At 39.9% G+C, this 23,729-nt stretch overlaps 2 protein-coding genes across 5 annotated transcripts; one reads left to right on the top strand and one right to left on the bottom strand.

Moving 5' to 3' along the window:
• The first annotated feature begins 1,902 nt into the window (after positions 1 to 1,902).
• Positions 1,903 to 9,950, top strand: serbp1a (SERPINE1 mRNA binding protein 1a). 4 transcript variants are annotated; one of them, XM_058638882.1, is made up of 9 exons: positions 1,903 to 2,269; positions 4,619 to 4,814; positions 5,750 to 5,902; positions 6,018 to 6,086; positions 6,516 to 6,590; positions 7,728 to 7,899; positions 8,686 to 8,730; positions 8,822 to 9,001; positions 9,697 to 9,950. In XM_058638882.1, the coding sequence occupies exons 1-9, from the start codon at positions 2,011 to 2,013 to the stop codon at positions 9,751 to 9,753; spliced, it is 1,206 nt and encodes a 401-aa protein (XP_058494865.1). In that variant the 5' UTR covers positions 1,903 to 2,010; the 3' UTR covers positions 9,754 to 9,950. The 4 variants fall into 4 exon arrangements, with proteins under 4 accessions (XP_058494865.1, XP_058494866.1, XP_058494863.1 ...); XM_058638883.1 differs by having other exon boundaries at positions 1,904 to 2,269; positions 7,731 to 7,899; XM_058638880.1 differs by having other exon boundaries at positions 1,904 to 2,269; positions 6,015 to 6,086; positions 7,731 to 7,899.
• A 1,831-nt stretch (positions 9,951 to 11,781) lies between these two features.
• On the bottom strand, positions 11,782 to 23,627 carry il12rb2 (interleukin 12 receptor, beta 2a). Its single transcript, XM_058637863.1, has 16 exons — positions 23,510 to 23,627; positions 22,858 to 22,985; positions 22,291 to 22,548; positions 21,716 to 21,839; positions 21,445 to 21,635; positions 21,212 to 21,354; positions 19,557 to 19,701; positions 17,759 to 17,832; positions 16,885 to 17,098; positions 16,571 to 16,756; positions 16,381 to 16,482; positions 15,354 to 15,503; positions 14,894 to 15,025; positions 14,381 to 14,477; positions 14,165 to 14,252; positions 11,782 to 14,083 (listed from the first exon to the last, which is right to left on the bottom strand). The coding sequence occupies exons 2-16, from the start codon at positions 22,916 to 22,918 to the stop codon at positions 13,643 to 13,645; spliced, it is 2,406 nt and encodes an 801-aa protein (XP_058493846.1). The 5' UTR covers positions 22,919 to 22,985; positions 23,510 to 23,627; the 3' UTR covers positions 11,782 to 13,642.
• Positions 23,628 to 23,729: the final 102 nt, after the last annotated feature.

The following is a 23,729-nucleotide window of genomic DNA, read 5'->3' as shown; positions in this document are numbered from 1 at the left end:
CCGCTGTGTGACCCCACCCACCAGTCCCATAAATTGAATTCAGTATTTGAATGGTGCAAGAAAGGACACTGACACTAAATGTCCACATCAAAGTATGCCTTTACTTTGTTGTACTTTGGCAATTAATTAATTGCCTAACGGCAAGATGGTCTAACGGCAAGATGGTCACACAAAGAGGCCCTCGGTCCAGGTACTCTGGCTTCCTCCCCCAGTACAAAAACATGCAAAATCTAGGATTCAATTTAGGATTATTCTCTATATGCTGGCCCTGCAATGGACTGGTGGTCATAAGTTATAGTGACTTTATCATGTGGAGGATAACGTGGTAGAAAATGGATGGAAGAATAATGAAACATATTGGTCCAAAAGGTTTATTTGTTCTACCCTCAATATTACTCTTGTTAAATATTGTATTGTGTTTTTAAGTGTGTAAAAATATAGAAAAAACATTGGAATTTAAGGGAAAATGCAAGCATTGGCTTTGGGAACCAGACATTATTTTAAATATCTGTGACTGGGCTTTAGCCACTATTATGGAGCCATGTAACTAACACTACTACTACTACTAACACACTGTCTGTGCATACAATAAATGCATATTTGCTGTATATCAGGTTTCTACTCCAGGGGCTGACTCAAGTGTGAAATGTTTACACTAGTGCTAAATGCAGGGTTAAAAAGGCCTGTGGCTCAGTGTCACATGAATGCTTGTTCTGAGCCACAATGACAATAAACATGCATGCATTAGTGACTTACTGTTTATTTACTTTAATACAAACAGTTAGCATGCACCTAATGTTTGCCTCGTATTTTAGCAGTTAATATTTATTTTCAAAAAAACAACAACTTTATTTCAGGTCAATGCACATTTTGTGTTCAAAATGTGTTCAATTCATCAGCTATATTTGTTTTTTTTTAGCACAATAAAAACACTCCGAGAAATGAGAATAGGGAAAAAGGCAAAGTTGTAAAAACATAAATTATATTTAGAGCTAACACAGAGTGATAGAGGCATGTTGGAAGCTCTGGGGAGTTCTTCTTCATGGGACTCCCCATGAAGAACACAAGTGTGTCTCATAAACTCCCACAGAGGATAGCAACAGTTGGGAGAACTGCATTGTGGGTAGTGTAGGCTCTGTTGGCTTTGTCTGTATCTGCAGGGTTGCCAGGTCCGCCGTTTTTCCACGGAAATGGGCTACTTTGAAGTGTATTTTTTCTTATTATTTACTTTATTCAGTCTTATCCAAGACATTATTTTTAAAAGATCAAATAATGAATGTAAAACCAATACAAAATTAGGAGATCTCAGAAGATTATAGATGATCATTTTCTCATAATAAAAGATAACATCCATTTTCCATAGATTAATGTGAATCCTTACGTCAATGCATTATTCCGGAACACTCCAAAACAACTTTTATGTAAATGCACGGTTGTTTCTGTGTATGTAATTTAGAATACACAAGAACATTTCTATTTGAGATGCCCATACTTTAATTTCTGACTAGTCATAATTCCATTTATTCCAAGTCCAAGATATTTTCAATTCCCCTGGAACTATGACCAGAATTAAATTGCACATATCTCTAACAGGAAGCATGGATTGTCATAATTTAGTTGATTATATCAAAACTGAATTAGAAAACACTGTAATGACATACTTCATACATGTGAATGTAGAGGTGACATGTTTTTGGAGGATGTGGATATCTGAAATGACAATTCTGAATGGGAATCATTTTTATAGTGGATATCTGATGTATACATATGCAGACAAAAGAATAGCTTTCCGCAGACCTGGCAGACCTGGCAACCCTGTCTGTATCTGCGTCAACGGCTCATTCTCTAAAAAACTACACGCCCCATCCGCGCCAACCGCGAGGTCCCGGATGACTATCGCGCCGGAAGAGAAGAAGGTCCTTTTCCCAGCCATCTTGTGGCTTCACCTAGCGAAGTGTTCGCACCAAGCCTCGTAGAATCGGAGGAGAATCCTGCTGAAGGGGCGCCATCATGCCCGGACAAATGCAAGAAGGTTTTGGCTGTGCCATAGCCAATCGGTTCGACCATTTATTAGACGATGAGTCGGATCCGTTCGAACTGATGAAGCTTGCTGAAGTGAAGAAGAAGAAGGAGGCTGCTGCTCCTGGTGCCGCCAAGACCGCAGCACAGGCTGCCAAACACCCGAAGAAGGAGTCCCAGAAAGACCGAAAGGTCCCGCTAACCGACAAGAAGGAAGAGACACAAGCGCCAGTGCCACTCAAGAAAGAGGGTAAAAAAGCACACATTTCTGCGTTTTAGGTTCAGGTTAAGCTACAGTGGATGGGGTTTTAGCTATCATGCTAGGTCGCTTGCTCGCTAGTTAGCATTGGTTCATAAGCCCCCGTGACATGAGGTCCGCGTGGTTGGTTTTATTTGTCACAGTGTGCTGTCATGTCTGCAAACGATGCCATTTATTTTTAAAATGCGTGTTACGGCGGCAGCTCCGCGGCTTTTTAGCGAGTCATTGACAGTTTGCAAGCGAACTTGTTTTGGCTCGTCTCGTTCACCGGCCTTGTTGAGCAGGTGGAACTCGAAAGCCTGGTTAACCAGAGAAAAGTGGCTACAACATGTGCACTTTTTCCCTCTCTACAATGATGTCGTTTCTTTCAACGAGGTCACTTGTTGACGACTTTGTTCAAATTAAGCCGATAGCTTGCAATACTCATGTTAATTTTGGATTTATAACGTTTTTGCTTTTTTTTTATTTCACAATGTATGCTTTCACAATGTATATATACACGATGTGTTTTTCCCCCCATGGTAATATCACAACGTTATTGTACTGGTGGTGGATGAGCCGCCGAATTTGACACGGACACTGGGAGGAAAACCTCGTGGTTGCTCACCGTGTGGGGCGTGTTAAAGCGCAGCCTCCAAACAGCCACTTCCCATTGGCTCACTGACCACGCTTTTACCTGCTCGTTTATCCTAACATTTATTTTTAAAACATTAGTATCAGTGTAGAATGACTGGTAACGTTTAGATATGGGTCAATATGGAGTTGCTCCCCGACAGTAATGCCAGTTACAAATTAATGAAATGTTATTTAAAATGTCTGTTCCAACTACATAATCAACCACCATGTCGTTTTGTCAGGAAATCTTTTTGTGTTTGTGCTCAATTTCTGCATCTTTGTAGATATAGAGGAAATGGGTGAAAGATTATTACATCAAACATTAGTGGTGTCAAACGATACAAATTGTAGTGGTTACTTCAATTTGAAACAAGTTATTTAGTTTGTTAAACAATCTACAAATTAATTTGATGTTATGTTATAAATAACATTTAAGTTGTCAGTAAATGTTTCAAAAACTTGGCTTGGGTGATATGGGCTAAAATATGGATTTTGACAAATATTTGATTTCCTTTTAAAATATGATGGTTGTTTGAGTTATAACTCATTGATTGTTGCTTACAGATTATCAATGGGCACAATGTTTAAGGAAAACAACTCTTTAAGCGCTCAAGTAAAAATTCAAAGACATAACTGATCCACAGTGTAGAAACAATGTACTCTGGGTGAACACTCGGATGCTCTGCAGTATGGGATTTTGTGCAGCAAACAAACAAGAGCCAATTAAACAATTCCAAAACTTGGTTGTAGGGGCTGGTGTCCATGTTTTGACCCGATTAAGATAGCCGCACGTGGCTCACTAGTGGTCATGTGGTACTGAATCCCGCTCATGGCAACTCCTTGTAGAGCTTCGAAATAAATCACTAGGACTGTATTTTGGCAAGCGAGACATCATTTTTCAAGCAATTTCCATGAAATGGTAATCGTTTTCTCTATTCACGATTGTTCCAACAATGGAAATTCACCATCAACTTTAATGAGTGATTTTCATGGAAACATGTTTTATATTCCAATTTCTTGTCACGTTCCCTACAAACATGGAGTTTTGTTTTGTTATGTTAGATTGTGTTTACCAACTTTGATTTACAACGTGGAGCAGTGTTGGGAAATGACCAAGATGAAAACCTACTCTCATGCTGTTAGTTGGCCATTCTCATTATGACGGACTGCCAAGTGGGTTCATATCTGTTTGCTGAAGAGGAGATGAGACAGGTGCACAGACTATGGTGCACCCAGCTGCTGCTATGCTCTGGACAGTGTCTATTTTGGTAGCTGGTGATCTACACAGGGGGCGGGACTTAGTCATTCACAGGCAACCATGTGCCACAGAGGGTTAAAGGCTACAGAGGTGTTAACTCTATTCAGTAACTGGCTGATTCAGCTGATCAGCTCTCTGTCAGAGTTTTTGACCCATTTCAAATATGTTTAACATGTTATGTCAATCAGCTGTGTTTTGAATGATTAAACCCCTCATGTAAAAAAAAAGTCACTGCTACACAAAGTTACATTCACAAAATTGTAGATTTTTGGAAAACACAGTTGTACAATATTTAATAAAGGAATTCTATTCTGCTCATTAATTTCAATTTTTTTGCTCCATTTAAATAGAACAATGGCAAGGCACCCCACCCCCACCTCTCTCTTCCTTAAGTCTGTTGGCCAGCAGAGGGTACAACTCAATTAGTCCTATAGGTATCCTAATGCTGCTGTTGTGGTCAATCCTAGGTGCTGGTATGAGGAGAATGGGTCGCAAGCCAGAAGGTGAAGGCCCAGGCCCAGGCCCCAGACCCCAGGGCGGCCAGGGAGAAGGCCGCCCCCCTACAGACAGACGACCAGTGGACAGGCGGCCCCCTCGTCGCTTTGAGAGGCCTGCTGGTGATGCTGCAGAGAAACCTGAGGGTGGTGAATTCTCAGTGGAAAAGTGAGTCTAATTTTTTAATTAGCAGGCATTTAATCAACTATTAACTGCAGTCCATGACTACAACTATTTTTACCCTGTGTTTTGTTGTTTTACCCATGAGGTGAAAAGTGGGTAGGGACATCAACTGTTTGTGTGTGGTTTGCACTGATAAGGTTTACTATGTCCATATTGCCCGAACTACTGTTCTGCTGATATGAGTTTTTCTATGGCCACTGCTGATCTTTAGAAATTGCAGAAACAGCTGATGGCAGATATAGGATACTCCCACCTCAAGGCTTATGGTCTGTTTCTTTAATCTTCATGTGGTGTTTGTACTTGTATATTTTAAATATAAATAATGTTTTAATTAAACAGTAAATACATGAAATGGATAACCAAAAAACTTACCTGAATCCTTACCGTCATCAGTTTATAATTGATTTAAAGTAAAAAATTTACAAATTTAGACCAACTTCAAACAACATTCAGCCCTGGCTAACTGGGAGTGACATCACCAGTGTAGTCAGAAACAATTCTTTGGCTAGTCATTTTTAGAAATACCAGTTGATAACAACACTCTAACTGGTCTTTTAGGCACACAGTGAAGCAACATGTCTATGATTAAAAAGTAGGCAATACTATTCATATGGCTGACTTACTGTGAAACAAATACGACAGAAGAGTCATTACACATGGACCGTTTGTATGCTGGCAACCATCTTGGAATCCCAATTTAGGTTACTTGATCCGGAGTTCTGGTACCTTGTAAATTCCAAGTACGGACTACAAATGGAACGCAGCATAAGTCAAAAGCTAGTCACTTTTCTGTAACCCTGTCATTTAAAGTGTCATGGTGGAAATATTAATTTTCATTCTTGGTTGTTGTCTTTGCTGCGCACGAAACAAAATTTACTTTAGAGTTGACAGATTTTGTTTGTTTGTCTGTCTCTCTTAAGGCCAACTGGTGACAGGCCGATGAGAGGACGTGGTGGCAGCAGCAGCGCCGGCAGAGGAGGCCGTGGAGGCAGAGGACGTGGTATGGGTCGCGGTGACGGCTTCGATTCCCGAGGAAAGCGTGAATTTGACAGACACAGTGGCAGTGACCGATCGTAAGTACTTTTTCAGCTCTTAAAGAGTGGTTCAATAAAACTTAAACAGCATTTGCTTGTGATTTAATGCAGTAAAGAGAAATTATCCTGGCTAAAGCAAGTGTTGTTTCAGTAGTCTGAAGGGTGAGGAGAAGCGTGGTGGAAGTGGATCTCACAACTGGGGAACCGTCAAGGATGAGCTTAAGTAAGTTGCCCACAGATGGAAAATGACACTGATGAGAACTTAGGATATTAAACTATGTGTAAATGTTGGGAACTTCTTTACATCTTTTGATTAGGTTAGGTTAAACTTGAATTGTCTTGGCACCACAAACATCAAGGCAAACTGTTTAATAAAATGTCAAGAGCTTTTTGTTTCTCGGCACAAACCTATCACTTAGATCTTTGGTTGCCCCATGATTTACTCACAGTATAAACAAAGTAATTTAGCTTTGCACTTGACATAAGTATTTTGTGTTTTTAGGAAACACTTAAATACTTAACCTGAGTAATATACATTTAGAAATGTGGTTTTAATACCATTTTTGAGCTCAGTAGTTCTGATCAAGTAATTTTTTGATCATTCGTAACGTTTCATTTCTTTGACATCTAAATTGTGGCCTTTTTTTTGTAGTGAGCTTGACCAATCAAACGTCACTGAAGAAACCCCTGAAGGAGAAGAGCATCCACCTGCTGACTCTGAGAACAAGTAAGTTCTTTTATCTTGTCCTGACTTCAGAAAATATCAAGATTTTCCTCAAGGACATATGAGTAGAATGGCTGTGAGTGAAAAGTAGCCAGGAGACGGGGAGTCGGTTCATCAGAATCATGGCAAGAAGTTTGTCAAGAAGTCTTAGTCTATCAACAACAATAATCCAAGATCAAACTGAAGGTTAAAATATTCAACTGATTTTAAACGTATTGTGCAGTTTAAAAGAGAAAACTTCAAAGCGTGTTTGTATTGTGTCCAATGCCTAATTATTGCCTATCCCCAAATCCTGATTTATACTCCGTTACACAACATAAGGGTCAGTCAACTCTTTGCAGCCATGTACGTAGAGTTTTCTTTTTGCAGACATCATATTTTGTTCTGCATTCCCAATCTCTACATTAATGTTCCAACCTGTTAAATGAAATAGAGCTGAAACAATGAATTGGTTATTAATCGATTAATCAGTTCAAAGCTTTTTTTCATGATTAAAACAAGATTTCCGATATTTTGAGCTTCTTAAATGTATTTTCTTCATTTCTTTGCTCTGGATAACAAAGAAATCATTAAAAGTGAATAACATCATAATTTCCAGGTTTGACGAACACCGATTGATTGATTCATCGAGAAACTAATCGACAGATGAATCGATTATCAAAATAATTGTTAATTGCAGCTCTAAAATTAAAACATTCTTGTCTCTTTTGATAGGTTCACTGGCCTTTTTGACAATTAAATGTTGTGCAGCAATTTTATATAAACCTGGCTTAAGCAACTTTGGTTTATTTCAGCTTTACTGTCTTGCTGTGGTGGTGTAAAACTCTTTTTATTACAAACTGCATTCCAAATATCCCGTGTTTTAACACAGAACCTTGTTTTTATACTGCACAAACACTACATGTGAAGTTAACACCTCTGCCCCAATTAAAGCCCTGGTACCTTCTACAGTTAATGATAAATGAAGGTTCTTGTCACTATTAAAGGAAATGCATTGGTAGACGTCAGCTAGTACATTCTGGCAAGTCTTTGCCGTCAATATTTCCTACTCTCTGTAACTCAAACTGAATTTGTATTTTTTTTTTAAATAATTAAATGACACTCGTGTTAATAATCAAGTCTGTGTCTGTGTGTATGTTGAAGGGAGAATGAGGCCGAGGAGGTAAAGGAAGAAGGCCCCAAGGAGATGACGCTGGATGAGTGGAAGGCCGTGCAGGACAAGGAGCGAGCTAAGGTTGAATTTAACATCCGTAAAGCAAATGAGGGAGCTGATTGGAACAAAGGATTTGTGCTGCACAAGTCCAAAGTAGAGGTGAGTCAAAATCTCAGTCAAACTAAATACCAGTTATTGGTTCTATCTTAAATGACACAACATTGTGTTGCTTCCATAGCAGTAGAAATAACATTTAACAATGAGCATCAAAGAGAAAGCAACACTTGTAGTGAAAGGAAAGTCCCTTCACTTGTGTCGTGCGAGTTCATCAGGCAGTCTTCCTGCAGCGAGATTGGTGCGAAAGGTTTTTGAATTTGGTGTTTCCTGTCAGTGACATACATATTTGTGGTAACACCACCATCATTGTCTGAATGAGCTGCTATAAAGGTCCCTGTGTTTTGTCACCTAACAAATGTGTGTAAAGCTATAATTTATTTATTTTTATACCTCTTCCTCTGATGCAATTTTCTTTATAGAAATGAATAATAAAACTAACAGTGTTAACAATTTATTTTCAAGCATATGTGAATAGTGTTATTCTTGTTTTACCTGTTCTGCATATTTATTATGGAGCAGGTTATTAGGCAAACGTTTATTAAATTCATCCATATGAGCCAGTTTAATTGTTAGATTGCAGGCCTTGGTAAAGTTTTATTTTTCCCTTTATTTGTTCAAAAACAAAATCCCAGCTCGATGTTAATTCTGCAGACACCTGCAGAAAAAGGGAAAAATGAAGGCACTGATAACTGAGAATCAAGTGTCATTTTGCATATATCATGTAGTGCTTCCTTCCTCTTTTGTAAATGTTGTCATTTGTTGTTTTTGTAATATGATTTTAGATAAGTATACTAAATGTCTGTAATGTTTTGCATTCCTCCATCACAGGCCAAGAAAGGAGTTCTGATTGACCCTGAGGTTGAGGAGCCAAAGGTAACACTCGTACTGCTGTTGCTCAAACAAAACAAAAGCTGTAAATTTACCAAAAAAATAATCTTTTCATCCCTTGTTTATGTTTGGATAGCCGGTAGAGGGTGATGAGCACCACTTCCGTAAACCAGCCAATGACATTACGACCCAGCTGGAGATCAACTTTGGAGAGCTGGGCCGCCCAGGCCGCGGACGTGGAGGACCACGTGGTGGCAGGGGAGGTCGCGGACGTGGTGAAGTCATCAGGCCGGTCCGCGCACCAAGGACTGACAAGGTAGATAACTCACTGCTCTAGAAGTACAGAAATTGCAGCTAGCCACTAAGGGGTGACTCCAACGTGATCTCAATCACTACTTCCTGCTGCTCTTTCATTGAACATGTCAGTTTTTAAAATTATGTTCCCATTAGAATTGAAACTCTGTTTGAAGCCTCCAGAATCAAATTGGTTAATCCCATGTTGATGTTTTCCTGACGGAAGTTCAGGGACATCAGCAGGCTCTTATTAGATTACACCAGCAGACAATCACACTGGTGTCCACTCATGTGCCATCGTTTATCTTCTGTGTTCTTCTGACGAAATCATGTGCTATTAACAAAGACCCAAACTAGTGATCAAATGATGTTTAAATGAAGTAGGGATTAGGCTAATTTTTCTATAGATTTTTTTGCAACCAGTGGAATTACCTTCTAGGCGGAACCCCCAAAGGATGGTGGCCATTTTTAAAATATACGTTCTCTTGTGGACACCAATGTTTTTAGCAGTATCATTCAGTGGTTGACTGTTTGCAGGTGATATCTGTGAATTTCTAGTTGCAGAATGTGTCAGAGCTTTGGTCAAATTGTGAATCTTGAGGCCTCAAAATTTTGTTTTTTTCCCCCCTCCCAACTGGAAGACTACATCCATTTTCATCTATCATCAATGACATTTTTTTTTTTTTAACTTTCACTTGTGTTCTTTTGTCCTCGCAGTCATCTGTGTCTGTGCCCAATGTGGACGACCCAGAGGCCTTCCCAGCCCTGGCCTAAGCCCCAGCTGCTGTTCCTCAGGCCTACTGGAGCCTCCTGAGCACCTCCACTACGAGGCTTGCATGTTCCTGGATCCTTCAGCAAAGTCAAATGATGGAGAAGACTGTCATTAACTATGACACTCAATGTGAGGACTGAGTTTTACCCAATAAAAACAAAACAAAGATGGAAAAAAAATTAAGAAAAAAAAAAGAAAAGGACTTCTTGCTACCCTGGAGCAACTTATTGGTAGAGGTTTTGTACTTGGAAACAAAGTAGCAGGGGTGTTTTCATACAGTATTTTTTTCAGAGGTTATGCATTGTCCATTGATAAATTTTTGTAATTGCTGCTGAAAATATGCATTTTGAAATGTAAGCATAAGATTATCTTTTAGCTTGGTGTGTGCCATTGCTTGCTTGCTTTTAAAATAAGCACTGCAGAGCCACAGCTCGAGCTCCTGAGCTCTGCCACACCAGCTGTTTCTGAAGTTACAGCTTCAGTCATTGAGATTTAAGGATTTTTTTTTCTTTAGCACTGGGGTATTGTTTTATATTTTATACAGGAGGTCTATTCTTGTATGATCTTCGGCCTGTAAATCTTGACTATTTTCATAAATTCTTTCAGTGACTGTATTTCACATGGTGCAAATACGACACGCCCCTTGATGTTTGATCAAGTGATTACTGTCAACATTTGAATTCATTGATGAAATGGTGCCTCGGTCTGTATTAAGGTAATATTTTTACTTGAATATTTGTTAGGAGGAACTTAAGGTCATTTAGGAGAAACACACCGGTGATAACGCCACGACATCTATATTGATCATGAGTCAGCTAGATTTCTTTGAAGTGGAGTTATTCCACGGCTTGTGTTTTACCTGTATTTTAGGGTGCTGTTAAAAATCTGATCCTCCTCGCCCATTTCACCTCTGATAGTCACCATGTGAAAGTCAAAGTCTGTTTTTACTTCAGAGTGATACAGAGGGGAAGTGTCTTTACACAGTCGAGATGTCCTCCCTCAGACCTTCTCCGACTGTTTACACACTCCACTCGAGCGTCCTTCCACAGATGTAAACTCGGCTGAGCGTCAGTTTTTTTCTGCTGTGTTCTGTGCTGATCTTTTCCTCCACTGTTGACTCGCCCTGTAGCTTTCACAGTGGCACCACTGCATAATTGCTCTGAAAGAAATACAGTCGTTCATTGTGTCGAACAACTGAAGTGCTCTACAGATGTGTGAATTCTAGCCCTGCTATTAGAGACCTCTGTCAGTAAATAAAGATGGTCGATAAAGTTTTTGCATTGTCAACTTTTTTTAACACAACCTGCAGACAAAATTTAAAATTATATCCCCAAACCCGCACATTATCTTTTAGTTCCTCTTCCACTAATTAAAGGTGTCAAAGGTTCATGTAACAAATGGTGCAAAACTTGCACTTATGAATGTTTCATGGGTCAAGAATGAGTTCATATGTATCAATGCTTCATTTATCTCTGATGCTAGTTGCAGACCAGTTGATTAATAGAACGCTTTAGAAGCAAAGCTTTTTTCTGTGATTAAAACCTAAACTTGGCTACGACAAGACAGAACCACTAACATTCAGACCTGTTTTTATGGCTGCCATAACTGGTCCATATCTGGTTGATACACTAAACAAAAACAGTTGATTGTAATTTATGGTTCGGCAGGGGGCACCAAGAATAGTAAGGAGGGCTACCATATTTACATTTTATGCAATTTACCATTTATGTTGTGAATATTATGCATTCAATTGCATACACATTAATTCCAGTGCTTACACCTAACGATTGTGACAGTTTTTTATAAATTATATCAATGATCTTTTACTGAGTGATGCAATTTGGTGACCACTGGTCTACAGCATAACAAACTAAAGGCATCATTTGGATACGACTAATGCATGTATGTATTCAAAATAACAGCCAGCCTACGTTAAGGGTCTTCAATGCATCTGACTATTCTGTATTTTCAGTCTTAAGTTAAATCAGAAAAAGCCGGAGTTGATGAAATGAATGCTCAATCGGTGCTCTAATGTTCCTGCTACCTCTCAAAGGCTTAATAGGCCACTTGAGTATGAGAAAGACATTTCTTAAGGTTTAGTGTGAAATATTTAGTGACAGGATGGTGCAGACTGCGATATTCCAAGATATAGAAGATAGAAGATATTCCTTCTGAAACAAAAACATACAAGACCCTCTATAGAACCATGACTGTCAAAGTGAAACCATTTCAGAAGTATCTTATACTTGTATCTTGTTCTCTTGAATGACCACCAGGGGATGATTTGTTGTAAAAAGTCAATTTGTATGCAAATCTATGGCAAAATGGCCCCACTTCCTACTTCATATCTTCACATATGATGGACACAGTGGGAGATTATCAGAAATGTACGAGCATTGACACCAAAAATGCAGCTTTGTTCTCACCTGTGGTTCTCGCATGACCTCACATAAGCTACCAATCTCTAGACTGCCAACTTCATGGTGGATTGACAGTGGGTGTAATTGCAGAAACCATAGACGGTGTACACTGCCCAGCCAAAAAGTTACATACTCTATTGCAGGGATCAGCACAAAAATATGTTCGAGGGTCAATGATTTTGTAAGCAATTGAATAATTGAATATTATCTTCATCAGACAAAGTGCCTTCAAACGTCTTCTGTCAGAAACCAAAACCCACGTTTGCTGCCTTAAAGTAACAATAATGTGGACGTTGTCTTTAATCACCAGCTTGTGTTACGAAGACAAATGACTGTGAGATACTCGTACTGTTCATATTTATTGTGCATCATTTCAGTTTTAAGAATGACTGCTTCTATTTAGAGCCTAACATATGCAAGTAGTTATTTTAAGGACATTTAATCCCCAAACCTGGCTGTCTCCATGACAACAGCAGTGTTTTTATTTTTATTTTTCAAACCAATCATTTAGTTTAGGCTTACTGTCAATTCTATTTTTCAGAATAAAAGCTCTGAACTCAATATGAAATTTAAATTTTAAAGAGTCAGGGCCAGATACTGATGCTGGCGGGCCAGTTTTGGCCCACGGGCCACCAATTGCTGACCACTGCTCTACTGTTTGGCTTGAGGCCGACCATACAAGCCTGTAGGGGCGGTGTTATGATCTGGGGGTGCTTCAACTAGTTTAGGTCAAGACCTCAGTTCTAAATATATGGAATGGCCAAGTTTTTGAAGAAGAAGGGCTCAGGGAGCGTGAGACAGCATTTTCATTACAAAGTCCAGGCCTTAATGTGCCTAAGACTAAACAGAGTGCTCCATCTCCATCATAAATACAAGATCTTGGCACAAAAACAAAGATTGCAGCTGTGATTGAAATGTGACATTGCGTAAGCTCATCAAGGTGATGCCATAGCAACAAAAATGTCACTTTTAATTGGCCGAGCAGTGTCTCAAGATAGAAGAAAGAAAAACATCAGTATCACCTCCCATCATGTTAGAGGCTCAGCAAAGGGCCAAACTAAATAGTCAATGAACAAGGCAGTTTTAGTCATTTCACGTCATTTCTATCTCATAGATAATCTATAATTTAAAAGCAGTCTGTGGTGGAAACATGGCAGTGCAATGAAAACCTATTTGCAACTAGATTGTGGTAGATGTGCTGTAGTCGCACTTCCTGTCGAAAGGTTTCAGTGCTGTCTGTATCAGGATGACATTTTTTTTCCCCTTGTATTACTGTTGTCGTGGTATTAGTGTGTCTAAAGCCATTCTGTTAAGAAAACAATAATAATGCGAAAAAGGAAAAAAAAAAAATGGAATTAGCACAAGACAGCTGTGTATGTTACGTGTCAATATGCAAAGAGGTAGTTGGTGTGTGATCCACACAAAGTCACTGAAGGTTCTGCTGTGTAAAGTTCTGGTTCCAGGTGAACACCTAACTGTTCTGAAAGAGGTCACTACAGAAGTGAACTTTGACTGTGTCCAAAGTCAAATTTCCTCCAATGCTAAATGGCTCCATGAAGATGTTGTGGCTGGGGAAGAAATCCAGCGTTCCGTCCTCCTCTTCCTCCTCCTCCTCCTCCTCCTCCTCCATGTTTGCGTGTGTTGAGATGTAGTCGATGGTGGTGTTTGTGTCCAGAGACGCGTGCGTGTGGTCGGAGCTGTCCGAGTCGTGTGAGAAGCTCTTGATATACGTGGTCACAGGGTACAGCAGCGTGCTGGACTCTGTGCCTGGACTCTGTTGTGAGGAGACTTTTGTAGACGTGGAGATGTTACTGTTCTGTTCGGGCAGCTCCTCGACATCCACCAGGACCGGATCTTCTTCCCCCTGGCTTACACTGGAGTTACTCAGCTGCATTTGTAGCTTTATCTTTCCCTGTTTGGGAGAAAAACACACAAGTTTTAAACAAGGAACACTGAGCGGTGAAGTATTTTAAAAACTCTTTCTTTAAAGTACCTTCTCTTGGGTACACTCTTTTGCCCATTTGCTGTTTGCAGGATCTGGCACAACATCGAGCATGAAACACTGGAAATACACCCAGAACCTGAGAGAGAATGTGGAAAATGGCTTAACAATATGGCCTGGACTGCAGAACTGTAAATGCACAGAATAATGACCCACAAGCTTGTTAAATTCCATCATTTGAGCCCTTACAGAGCTGCTGTTACTCACTTCTGTTTGACAGATGGAATCTGGCACAGACACACCAAAAGCACCAATATCGCTGAGATGAAAACACACACCAGTAAGAGGGACAATGGAATCTCCTCTGCAGGCATGACAAGGGAGAAACAGGGAGAAGATTTGAAGTTGCAGCATATTTAGTAATAATATAATAATACAGTTAGCTCCACGAGTACAGTGGAGTAAAAGAAAAGAAACAGACAGTTATTATCAAGCTACATCATGTCCTTGAACATGTCTTGTCTTAAAGGTCGGGGGGAAGTCTGAAGAAAAGGGCTTGTATGAAATTCTGCTGGAGTCTTAGACCTGGTATTAACATTCGTCGTTGGCAGTTTGAAATGCAGATGTGAACGCATTAGCTGCATCCCATTCCAAAAAACACATTCTGAGGTGGTTTGGGAAGCACATGTTAAAGCCTGGTGTGAACAGGACCTTAAAAAGGGAAAGTTCATCTTTAATATAGTGTGGTAGAGATTTCATGAACGTTTGAAAGGTGCTTACGCTGGATGTGGAACATGAGTTTGTGACCAGCAGGTCCTTCTCCTTCAGCTGTCCACGCAGTCATCCACAGGCTGTAGTCAGCTGGAGGCAGATCTTTGGTCTTATATGTCCTGTCTGGTGCTAAAATGGAGTCTGAAATATTCAAAGATGTAGACATAGAATCACTTAGGGAGGAGTGCTGAATGTAACATTTTATTTTAATAAACTAGAAACACATTTCAACAGCTCAAAGATATTAGCACAGTTACGTCTGATTATTACATCATGACCTTTGGATTATTTCATGGGAAAAACAAATATTTTAAGTCAATCCTACATCATCAGCACATGGTAAAACGCACCATCGTGGCACGGATACAAATATGTTTTGTGTCACTATATATAAACATAAGTCTAACAGAGATGAAAGAGAACTATAGGTTAGGAGTTTAGAGTTAAGACGGGATGTTGTTATTCTCACAGTGCTTCTGCTCTCCACCTCTGCTCTTTAAATAGATGGTATATTTGGTGACGCAACCCCGTCGCTCGCTCCGGCGAAGCTCCATCCAGCTCACGCTCACCGTGTGTCCCTCAACCTCCGTCTCTAGGACCAGTGGACCACTCACTGGGGCTGCAACCAACAAGCAGAACCCAACAAAAGGGATGAATAATAAGGGAATATTTATGGTGATTATGCTGCACTCTCTACCAGATTTAACTACACAATTAAACCTTATGATAACAGTTAAAGGTCTGGCTGCAGTTTCTCTGTGAATAACTGCAGAATCATCTGGCTGCTATGAAGACTGTTGCTGTTAGAGCAAAAGTGTTTATTTACCAAATTACAGACCCAATTAAAACCACTTTTGTGATTTTTCTGGTTTGTTTGCTCCATATAATGAAGGAATCATTAAAACGGAATCATTTTGGTTTGTGGACAAACAAAAAATCATCATTTCCAAGTTTGAAAAACACTGATTTTATGGACCAAGGGATTACTCGATGAATCGAGAAAATAATCGACAGATTAATGGATTATGAAAATAAGTGTGTGCTGCATTCCTCATTTGAAAATGGGCTCGGTCAAGTCAAGCAATACTATCAGACCTGAGAGAGGGAGTGTTGCTGTGCTTATGACAGCAGTGCAGGGCTACAAGCATTTATCCCTTTATGATTGACGACTAGTTGTAGAATTCTCTTCTAAATCTTTTTGTGGACACTTCTTTGTGTCAGACTCCACCCCGCTTTGGCATAAAACAAATCACTTCCTGTGTGCAGCATAGGAATGTTGCCCGATGACACGAGATCTAAACACATAATAAACATAGTGTGAACTGAACTCATCAGACAATGGTTTGAATGTAACAGACATTTGTTCACATTTAAAAGTTTTGCGCCACGGTTTCATGATACATTTAAAACTAGTGTCTGTACATATTATTACATTGTTTGAGGAATAAAAAAAAATTAGTTTCTAGCTTCAAGTTCTATTAAAAAATACAACGTACCTGACTCCACAGTGGCGACACCTCCAAACAAAGTCCTGGTCACTGAGCTCTCATTATAGAAAACATACAGAGCTCCCTTGTAGCACACAAACGGCTTAATACCTGTACAAAGTAAATAAATAATATTCTTTTTTTCTTTTAGGAGAAAAAGGTTTCTTTTTATGAGGTGAGAGTTAAAACATGGTCCCACCTGTGATGACTGCATGCGTGCTGTCACTGTCCAGTCTCATCCACCTGAGCTCCTCCAGCCTCTGACCCTCTGGATACCACTCCACCACATAAAAGGAAACAGGCAGCGCTGCACTTTCATCCTTTCTCCAGGAGATGGAGACATTGCTGTTGTCTACTTTCACCTTCACATCGTGAGATGACCGAGCTGCAACATGAGGAGCATAATACTGTATGTGTGAATATCTCCATGGTTTATTTTCAATAATACTAATAATCTTAATAAGTCTGCGTCCTAATCCAGCATTCACTGGTACATGCTTTTGCTTTGTCTACCTTTTACGTGTCGTGCTGTAACTCTGGCAGGAGGAGATAAGCCTTTAGAGTTGCGAGCCCACACTGTCACATCACACTTGTCAGTACAGAGTGGGACTGAACAATTCCTGGCATCAGCGCTGACGTTAGTGACCAGCTCAGATCCAGAGTCTGGGTTGTAAACTCTGACTCTGTAGTCTATGATCCTCCCTCTCGCAATGGAAATGTCGGCCTCCTACAAGTTAGAAGAGAAGTTTCAAATGTAACCACTTTAATTTAAGGAAAAGGAAAAGTGTTACAAAGCTACAAAACCTTTCTGGGATTTGAATGTGTCTCAACATCCACTCAATGAAAGATGAGTATATAAGACACATCATTTCTGTTCAGCTGCTCCTTTCTTGTAAACTGAAACTGCGGCGTCTGTTGTCAGGTTTCACTTACATTTCACACTTCATGTGACATTAAATCCACAAAACTATGTGTGTATGTGTGTGTGTGTGCTTTTTTTTCTGGAACAAAACCTGGTCCTAATGAGGTAGAACCTCATTTCTGAGTTTAGGACCGAGATTTGAATTTGGTTAGGTTAAGACTACAGTCAGGCAATAACTGGTTAGGGTTTAATGAATGGAAGTCAATGCTCGTCCTTAAAAAGATAGTTTTGTGAACCTGCGTGTGAGGATGTGTGGGTGGGAGTTTGCCACAGTGAAACCATAATAATAACATTATTGCCAAACACTCTCACTACTGTTTTCTGCACAAACTAAAGGTCAACTGTTGACCACTTCTGACACACACACACACACACTGATGAAACGGCAGCAGCAGTGTCATGTGGTCATTGCTACTCAGCAAGTCAAAGAAATGAAAACATACATTGATTGAAAACATACTGCACCTTCCAGTAAACTGTCGGGGTTTTTAAATCAGACGCAGGTTCAGCGTACCACACGTCCAACGGTTCCGCAGGAGCTAAAACGATTAAAAACATCAATGTGTCACAGTACGACTGAACGTGTAGAACTGGCTGTTCTGTTCTCTTCTGTTTTGTTTTGTTACACTTCTTGTAAGTAATTGCTAAACATTTGTACCAGTCTAGACTCTGCAGGTTTCTCACATTTTCCTTTGTGAGCAAGTCTGACAGAAATGACAAAACACTTCTGAGAAACCTCATCCATGAAAACATCATTTTAAATGACATGTGATTTTTTTGTGTTTATTTAGTAGTTTTTATCCACTCAAATTGAATTGACAAACTCACAGTATTTACTGTACAACTAACTTGTGGTGTTTTCTGAAACTTTTCCACTGGCTGAATTGACTGTTCACCAACTGCTACTAAAAAAGCAACGTTTGTTTTCTTCTGCTGTGACACTGACCTGAATGCAGTGTATGTGTGACATGTGATAACGCAGTAGGGGAAGTAAAGGTAATTTCAGCCTGTAATTTGTGTATAGTATGTGGGAAGTTCTAAGACATGAATGATCCACCTCTATGTACTGTTGCATTGCCTAAACAATGAAATGGAGGCTGAAATGATAAATAACTGAGCTCAAACAACCAAACAACCAAACCTGAGGGTCAGCACAACAGTTCCACACAGAATAGAATATTTGATGCTGTTTTTCAAAGCTCATTACACGAGTTTCTCATTAATTTCTCTCTTTCACGTTTTTAATGTAACAAAGTGTGATCATCAAATTAAAAAGACGTCATTTAAAGCTTGAAGAGTGAGGTAATAACACATACTGGAGTCAGGGTCTTACATCTGAGACAGGCAGGTACAAGCTCAGTGAAATTGTAGCTACCAGCTCGGACTCCAGGAAAAAACTGAGTTTAGCCAAATAATAAAAAGCTCACCTGATAAAATCTACATCAACCCTTTGTAAAAGCGCTTCCTCCCTGCAATAAAGTCCATGCAGAAACTCTGTCATTTAACTCATATAAATCTGAATTTGATTTCAAATACCAAAATTATAAACTAAGACACTTGCGCTTACTGATGAAGCAACTGCCTTGTGCTGTGACGCTAAATTGCAGATTTTCTCTATGGAGTTTGGTGCGAAGGGATGAGCGGTTTACAAAGCAACACAAAGTTCATTTCCCAGTCTCATAAATGCTGCCTAGCATTAAAATGAAGTGGCAAAGATATTCTAGTGTATTGAAACTAGTGTTCACCTTTTGCTCAACCTGATTTTCCTCTGTACTAAAACAGCTTCTTTCACTCTTTGTCCTCTGCTGCAGAGCTGACGATCTGTCATGACTGAACACCCGTAACTTACATACATTATCTTCACACCATCACGATGACAAATATCCTGCCATATTTCACATTACTGTCTTCTTTTTTCTGCACCCTGACCCTGAGGGCCGACATCTGTTTCGGCGCATAGTTTCAAGTACCATTTTTATTGCATTCCATTTGTTTATTTTATTTTCTATTTAAATGCAAAATATTATTATCATTTGTATTTCTGATTGACAGTAAGGCTTGTTTACTTAACATATTTCATTCAAATGTAAAAGACTTTCTCAGTGGCTTTCAGGTTTCCTGTCGACAGACAGTAGTGAGCTGATAACTGCCTCAAAACCCAAAAGTCAATCCAATAACTTCATTATCTGATTGCGTGGTCTGATAAATTACCACAGAGATGATGTTTGGCTTATGTTTGAATCAGTTGTGCTTTGAAACTTACCCTCCTCTTGAGTCCAGGTGGAAATCTGTGTGCTCCACTGGCTCCACTGGCCAGTGCTGAGTTTAGATCTGGCTCTGAAATGGTACAAGCTGTAGGGCTCCAGAGAGGGAATGGATCGGTCCTGTACTGCACTGGTCTGCACAATCTGTAAGTCAAATACACATGTTTACATTAAACGCTGTATTTTTCCATCTTTTGCTTGTGCTGCAGTGTCGTCTTTGATGAGTTTGTGAGAACTCCTCAGCTTGTTTTTGACACCTGTATTTAATTTTGACTTCTCATCAGCTTAGTACTCACATCTGTAGTTTGAATTGAATCAGCAGCAGTAGAACCGTGCAGTTGAAAGATAACTGGCTCTACCACTGAGCTACCGTCACCCTTATATGGTGGTGTATACAGTATATGGTGTTCTTGAACAATAACCTAAGTGTAAATCAAGTTATCTGAGAGAGAACTAAACTGATCCGTGACTTTGACCAATCACAGAGCAGTGTGTGGTGAGACGATGCTCCCATTGGCTGTAACTACTAAACTACTGTGCATGTTGGAAAGATCGTTACTCCAGCATCGACAGTGACTGCAGAAAGAAAAACTAAACATTTCATATTTTAAAAAGATTATTAACTTACAAAAACTATGTGCTACACCTTTTTTGTAACCACGTACAACTTCTGATCAAACGTTCAAAAAATATGGGTCAATCTGATGGATTGAGATGTCTTAATTGGTCTGGACAAGTAAGTCTTTCTTTATCCTGCACCTTTCCCAACCATGTTACAAAGTGCTGCACATAAAATGATCAAACAAATATTTGCAGAGGTCACTGTTTCTTCCTTTTCTTTTGGCTTCTGTCCTCATGTCCTTCTTCACAACATCCATGAAAACTTCTCTGTAGTCTTTTCCTCCTGCCCTTTGTCCAAAATAATCACTACCCGTCCTCTGCATGTGACCAAACCATCTCCACGTTGACTCTCTTACTTTATGATCATGTCTAATCCTGTCCATCCTGGTCCTCCACCTCTTGTCTTTTAGACTGCGCTACTGTCGCCCAAGTTATGCATCATAGCAGGTCTCGCTACCATCTTGAAGACCTTCCCTTTTTTTTAGTGTTGCTGTTCTCCAATCAGCCCTGACACTCATCTCCACCCACTCCACCCTGCCTGCACTCTCTTCTTCACCTCTCTTGTGTACTGTCCATTGCTTTGGATGGTTGACCCCAGGTCTTTAAACTCATCCACTGTACCTACCTCTTCACTGTCATTCACACACCGGTTTTCTGTCTTGCTCCTAATAACCTTCATTCCTCTTCTCTCCAGTGCTGACCTCCACCTGTCTCTTACTCTGACTGCAGATTACAATATCATCTACGAACAACATAGTCCATGGAGACTCCTGCAAGACCTCATCTGTCAACCTGTCCCTCACCGTTACAAACATGAAGGAGCTCAGGGCTGATCCCTGATGTGATCCCACCTTCACCTTGAACCCCACAGCCACTCATTTACTGCAAATGCGGTGCGGTTGGTTTTCAGGTTGGAGTGAGGTATGGTGAGGAGGCCTCACATGGAGGATCAACGTGGTCTGAAGGTGGAGTTGTGAGGGTTCATCAGACGTTGCTCCGAAACGAGCAATTGTGATGCATTAAGATGTCTTACTTGGTAGAAATAAGATGTCCATGTCTCTCCTGCTGCTTTGTATTGGATCTCCAGGTGTTGAGTCACGACGTGCTGCTCCACTTGGATAACGCACTCACGGGAGGAGCACGCGGTTCGTCCAAGAACAGGAGTCAACGGCATGGCTACATAAAGAGTGAGTGGGAACACAGCGATCAGACTTTAACTTTAATTAAAGAAAATCAGCAGAAGCTGTTAAACACGACACGTCTTACCAATGTCACTGAGTGAGTAGATGATGGGGGAGGAGACAGAAGAGCCCAGTGGATTTTGGACTTGTACCCACACATAGATAATCTGGACAGATCTGGGCACAGTGAAGCTGACAGAGAGTGAATCGCTTCCCTTATTGAAGACTTTGTGTGACTCTTGGTCACTTGTGTGATTTCCTGATTCAGTTCTCACCCTGAAGCACACAAATTCAAGTGTCATGTGTTGCTATAAGAAAGGCCATGTTAAACACATGCTTTGTTTTTTTAAACTCACCATAGTACCGTGCTGTTAGTAAGATACGTGTCCCGTCCTCGGTTCCAAGTGCACAACACATCTCCTGTTTCATTATTCTGGACCTTGTAGATGCATGAAATATTTTTTGGATGATCCGGTGGATCTGAAGGACAAAGAACACAAAAATGAATTGAATAGGAACCTTAATATTGAGCTTCTAAATGTTTTAATGCTGATGGTATTGATAATAATGTCGTCATTTACATGAATTCTTTTATTTATTGAGGATGTTGTGGTGTGCGTTCCTAAATAGGAACTGAACATTTCATATGTCAAACAAAAACAGGGTTGTCTTTGCTCCCAAATTAGAAACAGCTTTGTGGTCAGAAGAGTTGACTGCAACACTTTGCTGAACTCACGTCTCCACTCACGGAGTACTTGAAATAAAGAAGAGAAAGCAGAAGTTCCGCTTTTTGTAGCTTTGAATGTCGACACAATAAGCCTCGACATGAAAGTCTTATCTTGAAACGCAGGGCAGCGTTAAAAGTTAAAGAAAAACTTCTGTGAGACTCTTGGATCTGTTAAACTGTCAGGAAAGGCTGCTTCATACTCACATCCAGCTGAGATGTCCAGTCCACACTGGTCCAGTGCAGGACAGTTACACAGACAGCTGAAGGTATTGCTTTTTGTGATGTTCACCACAGTCAAATATATGGTTGTTAAGTTGAGCTGTGTGTGGGGCTGTAGTGTGGGCAGCTGCCCACTGTACATGGATCGCTTGCACTTGCAGTTAAAGCTGCAGTAAATGTTAAAAGTGGAGTCGCGCTGCACCACATGTCCAGCACTGGACCAGATCACACAGGATTTCTCACCTAAAAAGCACAAATAAGGCGTGTTTATAATGTCTCACCTCTAACAGAGTGTGCCAGTTCAGTGAAAATAACACATTATCACAGGTGAGAGAATACAACGCTGCACACTTATAAAAAGAAATCTAACACTTTTAAATAAAACATTCAGGGTGGGTTTTTAGTGTTTTTAATACTTTTGATTGCTCTGTGTCATGTCTTGTTTGTATTTTACCCTAATATTATTATTAAATATTATAACATTTGGACTATAGGCCTATTGAAAGAATGTTCATGGAAGACGTGAGTATCCACGCAGTCTTGTGGGCTTACCTGTGCAGAGCTGCATCATCAGCAGAAAGACAGCGGTGAAGATGGACCATGTTTGGAACATGATGATTCATCAGTGACTGTCTCTTTCTGTAAGATCCTTACATGACAGCAGGAGCTGCTAAATACCTCTTCAAATAAGCACACACACACACACACACGTATTAAGTCAGGAATGGTTATGAAATACAGAAATTCTACTGATAATCATGTTAAGGATTACTATAAGATGAGAAGACTTTTCATCACAGTACAGGAACAATACAGTGATCATTTTGTTGTAAAAGCTGGCTAATAGCAGAGGAAAGAGTGTGACGGACATAATGTGGTCATTATCAGTTTTGATTTAAAGTCATTTTCACGAGAAGGTGTGACACTGATGGTAGCCTTAAAGAAGCCCTACTTGTAACCAACTTGTTACCAGGATGTTAATTCAGAAGTAACAGGTTATTACTATAACATTATGTAGTTATGATGACCATTACATAACCTTCCTATTATATAACTATCACCATATTACTATATTGTTACCAGTTAGCTATAAAACTTCTAAAATCCCATGTTCAAAAATAAATAAATAACAATGATAATAATAACAACAACAACAATAATAATAATAATAATAATAATAATAATGATAATACAGAACACTCACCGTGACATCACAGTCCAGCGTCACATCAACCTTTTGGGTTTAATGAAGTTCCGTCCCCTGCGTCACACTCTACCCATCTGTCCTCACAGCTGCATGTCTCACACTGAAGAGGCAGCGGAGACACCGATGCTGCTGCTGCTGCTGCTGCTGCTGCTGTTGTTGGCTCCGCCTCTGGTGAAACACTGAAGTCCCAAATAAAGTCACAGTTCACCAGTGAAGC

This window comes from Solea solea, chromosome 9 (genome assembly GCF_958295425.1).
Source record: "Solea solea chromosome 9, fSolSol10.1, whole genome shotgun sequence".
Classification (NCBI taxonomy): domain Eukaryota; kingdom Metazoa; phylum Chordata; class Actinopteri; order Pleuronectiformes; family Soleidae; genus Solea; species Solea solea.
The sequence above is the reverse complement of the archived record's forward strand: the minus strand, read 5'-3'. Positions and strand labels throughout refer to the sequence as shown.

What these genes read in the sequence shown, in the direction of transcription:
- il12rb2 (XM_058637863.1), bottom strand. Translation starts at nt 22,918, where the DNA reads ATGTTCCAAACATGGTCCATCTTCACCGCTGTCTTTCTGCTGATGATG. An exon ending in GATGATGCAGCTCTGCACAG is followed by an intron (nt 22,549 to 22,857) that starts GTAAGCCCACAA and finishes TGTGCTTTTTAG; the next exon opens with GTGAGAAATCCTGTGTGATC. An exon ending in AAGAGTGTACCCAAGAGAAG is followed by an intron (nt 14,084 to 14,164) that starts GTACTTTAAAGA and finishes TCTCCCAAACAG; the next exon opens with GGAAAGATAAAGCTACAAAT.
- serbp1a (XM_058638879.1), top strand. Translation starts at nt 2,011, where the DNA reads ATGCCCGGACAAATGCAAGAAGGTTTTGGCTGTGCCATAGCCAATCGG. An exon ending in ACCGTCAAGGATGAGCTTAA is followed by an intron (nt 6,087 to 6,515) that starts GTAAGTTGCCCA and finishes TTTTTTTTGTAG; the next exon opens with TGAGCTTGACCAATCAAACG. An exon ending in GCGCACCAAGGACTGACAAG is followed by an intron (nt 9,002 to 9,696) that starts GTAGATAACTCA and finishes TTGTCCTCGCAG; the next exon opens with TCATCTGTGTCTGTGCCCAA.